This window comes from Nothoprocta perdicaria, unplaced genomic scaffold (assembly GCF_003342845.1).
Source record: "Nothoprocta perdicaria isolate Ctin4 unplaced genomic scaffold, notPer1 scaffold_225, whole genome shotgun sequence".
NCBI classification, from domain to species: Eukaryota; Metazoa; Chordata; class Aves; order Tinamiformes; family Tinamidae; genus Nothoprocta; species Nothoprocta perdicaria.
Window position 1 is genome coordinate 111694 of NW_020455442.1, and position 6767 is coordinate 118460.

Below are 6767 nucleotides of genomic sequence, written 5' to 3' on the forward strand. Positions count from 1 at the left end.
TCTCTCTCTCTCTCTCTGTCTCTCTCTCTCTCTCTGTCTCTCTCTCTCTCTCTGTCTTTTCCCTCCTACTTAAAAAACAGTGGTTTTCAAGACTTTCTTCAAAAAAATTATCATGATTTATTCCTACAAACTTTGATATATTAATAATATAATCTGTTAAGGGCCTCTAAAATGAGGGGAGATGAGCACATTATAACTGTACTATGTTGAGAGCTGCATTTATGTGTCCGTGTTTGTGTGTGTGCACACATGGAGCAGTACCCTGGATATCTTAATCTCGTTTCCTTCATTGCAGGCTGAGTATGTCCAACTCGTCACGGAACTTAGGATGACAAGAGCCATTCAACCTCAGATAAATGCCTTTTTACAAGGCTTCCATATGTTCATTCCGCCTTCTTTGATACAGCTTTTTGATGAATATGAGCTGGTAAGCAAGATGCCTGTAGTGCTTATGAAAGATGCTGTTCAGCACACTTCATCAGTAATGTAATGATGTGGAAGTAAGGCTCAGTACCCTGAAATTCCTTTCACTCTATATCTTTCATTTTGATTTTGCCTTACGTGTCTCTGATCAGTGAAGATATCTAAGCAAGTGCTGCTGCTTATTCCAGTCACTTAGTAAGATCAAATGATTCCATATCCTGGAATATGGTAAATTCAGGTGCCTTACATTGTAATTTCCATTTGGGAAATGAATGTTGTGACCTTCAAACCTTTTCATATTTTCTTTCAGGAAGACAGAGACTCATATTTTCTTTCAGGAAGACAGAGACTCAAAAACAAAAGATGCTTAATATTGTCTTCACTTTTTCTGAGCCTCAGGATAAATTCCAGATAGTTTTTTTCCAATATTTAGATATTTTGTGAATAAAGGAACTGAAACTTTGTGCAAGTCATATTAACATTCAGAACTATTTCAACTTTTCAGCTTCTTTCATCATAATTTCTATCTATGGATGTGTTTGGGTGTGTTTGTATCTGCCTAGTGATTATGTGCGTGTGTTTAAACTGAACAGTTCACTTAAAGTGATCTAAATTCCATAATATTTTTATATTTAAATTCTAGTCCTAGGTCTTGTAACAATATGTGGTTCTGTACAGCTGAAGAAAAAGCGTTTTAGTCTTTATACACATTGATTTTTAAAAAAATAGAAGTAAGCACTTGAAGTTAGACTTTTCCCATGAAGACTAATCAGGATTTGTGTTGTTTGTTCGTTTTTCTGAAGGAGCTTTTATTGTCTGGAATGCCAGAAATTGATGTAAATGATTGGTTAAAAAATACAGAATACACCAGTGGCTATGAGAGAGGAGATCAGGTTATTCAGGTAAAATTTTTTTCGGTTAAAGGACGTTATTGCATGTTAAACTGTGGAAAGTTGTGAGGTTTATGTTATTTGTTCTTGTGAAAGCTTGTGTCACTGAAGTCTATGAACGTTTTTTATACCCTTGTTCTATATTAACTGACTTAATGTTCTATGAGTTTGATGTGAAAATGTTTATAATTAAGTAACAAACACAGATCCTCCATTTGTTGTTTCACTGTTATATTTTTCAAGCACTTTGAGTGTTCAATGGAAAATGCCAACTAACTTATTTTTCATTTAGTGGTTCTGGGATGTTGTGGAAGAACTAACTCAGGAGGAAAGAGTACTGCTATTACAGTTTGTTACTGGCAGGTGAGAAACTCTTCCGTACCAACAAATGTATCATGTAACTGTTCTAAAGTAAGTCAGCAGACCACATATTACTCTACAAGTTTACCTACCTGGGAAGTGTTTTACATACTTTGGTGTTTTGTGTCTTTGCCAAAATGGGCAAACTCTGTGCTAAAACTTGTGGTGCCAGTATTTCCAGCAAAATGGCTGATGACACATTTATTATAGTTGACTACTTTGTTAGAGCCCTTTGTTTAGGTAAACTGTTTTCTCAGTTTTTATCACTAGTGAACTTAACTGCGCTTAATATTGTTCTTGTTGCATATTCATGTGCCTCTTGGCTTCTTCAGTAATCAGTGCAGGCTTTAATATATGAGATAACTAGATACTGCCTTAGTCAGTGTAAACAGAACATCCTTCTTCCTAAAGCTCATTTGAGAATTTAATAATAGTGTGGCGTATCAAGATGACTGAAGATGTATCCCTGTTGTGTTTGTTCTATATAAATTTTCCATCCTAAATTCCAGATTTTCTTCATGGACAGCCACTTGCATTTTCTCTATATTTTACTGTGTTTCCTGGGCAATAAATGCCACTGAGTAGGATGAAGCAACGAGTTGCCGAGTTTGTGTGTGCATACATGATCCAAAGTGGATTAGTAGACATATGTTTGCCATCGTGGTTGTGTAATCCTGTTGATTTCATGGTAGGAAGAGATCACACCGTCTTAACTGGGTGTTGCCTTGGTGTGTTAGGATTAGGAGAGTATTTGACCTTTCTTTTGAACATAGACGTTTGTGGTTAAGATTTAGATCATCAAACTTTGTCTTTCATAGCAAGGGATTTGTCAGTTGTCATCATACCAATATTTTTAGAGCCGAACACTTCATTTTCCTTAAGGAAGAATTTGTTTGAAGATTCTGTGTGTGCTGGATGGCAGTCTGCACTCAGAATTTGCACTGTGTTTTTATTCAGTCTAGTTTGAATATGGCTCTTTTGTGAAGTGGCTCTTTATTTCCAATCAAAGAAATTAATGGAATAAAACAATTATATTTATGATGACGTCTTTGCTTTTTCTTTGACATCTCTATTTCTTAAATGCAGCCTTTCTCCTTTCCCCTTTCCTACAGTTTTGTCTCTTCGATGTAATTAAGTCTTGCTTTGGTGCTTTCAGTACCTGTACCGTTGTACTCATCATTAGTGCCGGTTTTGAGACCTTTTCATCTTAAAGGTGTGCTGCTCGTGTTGAGTGTCATGTTGGAACAGCAGCCTGGGGGTCTGGCACACTCGAGGGGGAGGTGGTTGCTTGGCTCAGGGTCTTGGGGGTTTCTTGTGACAGTCTGAGCTGCAGCCGTCTGCTCGGCTTGCTGGACGAGTGGTGCAAACTGGGATCTCCTTGGGATCTCCTCCTTGTGTCTGTTCTGGGCTTGCTGGCCACGTAGGATGTGTGTCCAGCAGGAGAAATGTCAATTTACCTTGATAAATTTTACTTGTATTCTGCTGGTTACAGAAGATTTAAATTGTGTTACGTTGCCCCTTTTGTTTTAAGCTGTTTGGTATCTGCAGTTGCTGTTAAGTGATTAACAGCTACGTGCTGTTTTAGGCAAATTTTGTATCTTCAGAAAATGTATTGGTATAATGACTACTTCTGTTTAAAAAAAAATACCCCTTTTGGTTTAAAATACCCCTTTAAGCTGCTTTCCCATTTCATGTAAATGTATGCAAAATTTGAAGTGTTGGATAGGAATGTTAGGATTCAGATGTTAACTTAACCATTCTAATAGTGTTAAAATTCCCGAAGTTATGAAGCTGTATTGTTGTTATTACTGAAGGCTATTTGTACCTGGAGTAGGAGAAGAAAGATATTGTCATTTTACTTGCATTTCTGTGGAAGGCTTTATTTATTATGCTGGCAGTGTTTTGTTTGGAGTGAAAACTCCTACTTGGAGGCATAAGTCTGCAGCCATCTGTTTCTTTAGAATATTCGAAGCCCTGATCATGCTTATAGGGCTTTGACCTGCTGTATGAAAAGTATTTCTCTAAGTTAGATTGTCAAAATGCTAGCACGTAGCTAGAATGAGAAGTTTTAACCAGAGTTGGGGGGCTTGTTTCATTGCTAATTTTACTGTAAAATTCGCTGGGTTCGTAGAACAAAAGATCTCTGGTGTGGAAGCAGCACCGCATTAGAAACCCCAGCCAAAAACATGATGTAGAATAAGAGTACCACTGTAAAATGTTTACAGCGTCCTGCCCTGTGGCTGTGAGCACAGCTCCGTTTTGTCCTTCAGGAATTGCGTGCTGCAGATAATCAATACCTGGGTCCACGGGGCCTTGCGAGCCAGCGCTAGGGCTCGGCGTTGGAGCTTGAGGTTGCTACAATAATAGGGGGCAGCTGAAAGCCCCCCAACAACTGTCGATTAAAGCTGCGCTTGGAAGGTGGTGTTGTGAACTCAGCACCTTCACATACAGTGAGGAAGAGTGGGGAGGACGTGCAATAGCAACCCCCTTAATCATCATCTTTTTTATCAACTAGCTTTACTGTGAGTGGAAGTGTTGCTTCATTCTTCTTTTCTAGTTCCTTCTCCTCTTCTTGCTTCTGCTTTTTGGAGTGGCTTTGTTTTCCCTAGTATGGGAGCATGGCCTTTACTGTGGGCACCTGTAAATGAGTATTCTAACAGCTCGTTCAGATTTTAGGGAAGTAAAACAGAGGGCAGGGGGGTGACCTCCCTCGCTGTGTTGGCAGCCCCTGGCTCACGGCCTGCTTTGCTGCTGAGCCTGTTGGTGACACGAGTTCAGCTTTCCTGGGTCTTTTCCTTTCATTAGATCCTGATGTTTTCTGTGAAGGTTGTGCTGATAATGTGTCTTTCCTTACAATATGTAGAAATGTAAATGAATATTATATAATATTTTTGATTTTTATTGTATCAGTTTCTATTATATGAAGTTATAGGGAGGCATTGTGAAGACTCTAGGTTCTGTGTCCATTTAATCTTCCGGTTATCCTTAAATAACATAGGCTCTTTTAACGAATGTGTTCTGTGTTATGGCTTATTTTACTGTTTGTAGGTTATTGTGAGCATGCACTCATGGCACTGATAGCACTTCTTTAGGGCGTTGCAGCTTTGCCATAGGTCATCACTCCGTGATGATGTGATTGATGTAATGATGTTACTGTTAAAAACATGGGGCACTTGGTCTTAAGTACTCAGTGAAAAGAGATGTCTAAACCACTTTAATCAGATGTCCTGCAAATAGTAATGGGAAAAATAACTTGTTACAATGCAGGATTTCTTAAGCTGTAGATAGTCATATGTATTTGCCTAAACAGAAATTCTTCTCTTATGAAAACTAGTAGAAATGAGTGTTTTTTACAAACAAAATTCTCTGAAGTGGTGTTCAAACAATTTGATGTCTAATCTACATAGACCTGTGCATTGTTCAGGAAGAGAATTGAATGCATTTAGGCAAAGAGAATTTTAATACTGATGACAAAAGGAGAACCTTTGTAAAAAGCACTGGTAATTGATTACATGTAGTGGTGAGAGATATGTATGGTGTAAAAGATATATGGCTTAGCTTATTTTTATAATGGTCTAATTTATGCAAATATTCTTAGTTCCAGGGTACCTCATGGTGGCTTTGCCCATATAATGGGTGGCAGTGGATTGCAAAATTTTACAATTGCAGCTGTGCCGTATACTCCAAATCTTTTACCAACGTCAAGTACCTGGTATGTTCATTAGTCTAATTTAGATACATTAAAAATAAGTTTTTTATCTAATAGTAAAAAAAAAAATTTCTTTTGTATGCTTTCACTAAAAAGCCAATAAAAAAGATCAGCCTGCTCAGTTTGGTGAATATCTGCTAGTCACCATAAAAGCAATAGTTTTAACTTGAAAATAGTTGTATTATGTTCAGTCATTTGTTTTCTGCTTTCTGCTTAGTATTTGTTTAACTAAAGGCAGTGTGATTGTTAAGAGAATCCCAATGCTTAATATATTACATTTTATTAAAGTGAAATAAACTTATTTTCCTGCATTATATTTGAATACAAAATAGTACAGTAATGAAGGATTTTTCTTTTTTTTACATAAATCTGGTGTCTTCAGTATTTGCTGATCAGAATACAAATCTGAGTGAACGCTTTCATGTTAATTACCTCATACAATCAGAAAATTTGGTTAAATTTCTTGCTGATTTTTTTTTTTCCTTGCTTTTCAGTATCAACATGCTCAAGTTACCTGAATACCCAAGCAAAGAAATCCTTAAGGACAGGCTTCTTGTAGCGTTGCACTGTGGAAGCTATGGTTACACAATGGCATGAGGAGCTGCAGGAAAATGCATCTGGCTACGGATGTACCTCAGAAGTGGCAGAAGGAAATGCAGAAACTGTCAGAAGGAAAGTAACTTAGATGCTTCAGCCCTTTGGCAGAGCTGCCTTTTAAAATACGTAAAGGATCATCAACTCTTCCTGTCCATTATGTGTTGACCAAGTGACTTAAATTTCTGAGTATGCTGTATTTTCTTTTTTTTTTCTTTTTTTTTTTCTTTTTTATGTTCTATATGGAAATCAGTTTACATTCCTTTTCATATTACTTCATTAGAAGGTTTGCTGAAAATAAGACTTTAGAAGGATTTCAATTTCAGCTATGTGGATGAATGACATTTGTGTTTTATTTTGTATTCAAATGGTATACTACTAATGGATGGACTTGTACTTTATGCCTTGCTGCATGTGAAAGTGCCGTTTATTTTTGCAGAGAATACTATAAAACTTCAATTTGGGTATTGTACAGTAAGACAAATCTGATGTATTTTCCATTCTTTACACAGTAGCAGAAATTTTTTTAACATTTTGGTATTTTTATGTATATAATATTGTAAAAATTAGACTATTGTCACTGGAAAAAATAACAGATGAAGCATCTAATTTATATTAGAATTTACACTATATTCTATTAAATATTTAAAGTATTTGTGACTTTATAGTCAGTTTGCAGTTTAAAAATTGTAAATATTAAAATCTATATCTGTTTGTTTGTTACTTGAATGCCTTTGGATGCCCTTTCCTTGCCATAATTGAATGTTCAAAAGGTATAATTAAATTTTAAT

The 6767-nt window shown here is 36.4% G+C and overlaps 1 protein-coding gene across 3 annotated transcripts in view; it reads left to right on the plus strand.

Moving 5' to 3' along the window:
* The window catches only part of HACE1 (HECT domain and ankyrin repeat containing E3 ubiquitin protein ligase 1), a 45067-nt gene extending 38577 nt beyond the window's left edge, over positions 1 to 6490 (plus strand). For all 3 annotated transcript variants that reach the window (XM_026039251.1, XM_026039252.1, XM_026039253.1), the window contains 5 exons: positions 296 to 427; positions 1227 to 1325; positions 1606 to 1676; positions 5272 to 5385; positions 5877 to 6490. In XM_026039251.1, the coding sequence (XP_025895036.1) occupies positions 296 to 427; positions 1227 to 1325; positions 1606 to 1676; positions 5272 to 5385; positions 5877 to 5979 (519 nt within the window). In that variant the 3' untranslated portion in view covers positions 5980 to 6490. The remainder of the gene's footprint in view (positions 1 to 295; positions 428 to 1226; positions 1326 to 1605; positions 1677 to 5271; positions 5386 to 5876) is intronic.
* Positions 6491 to 6767: the final 277 nt, after the last annotated feature.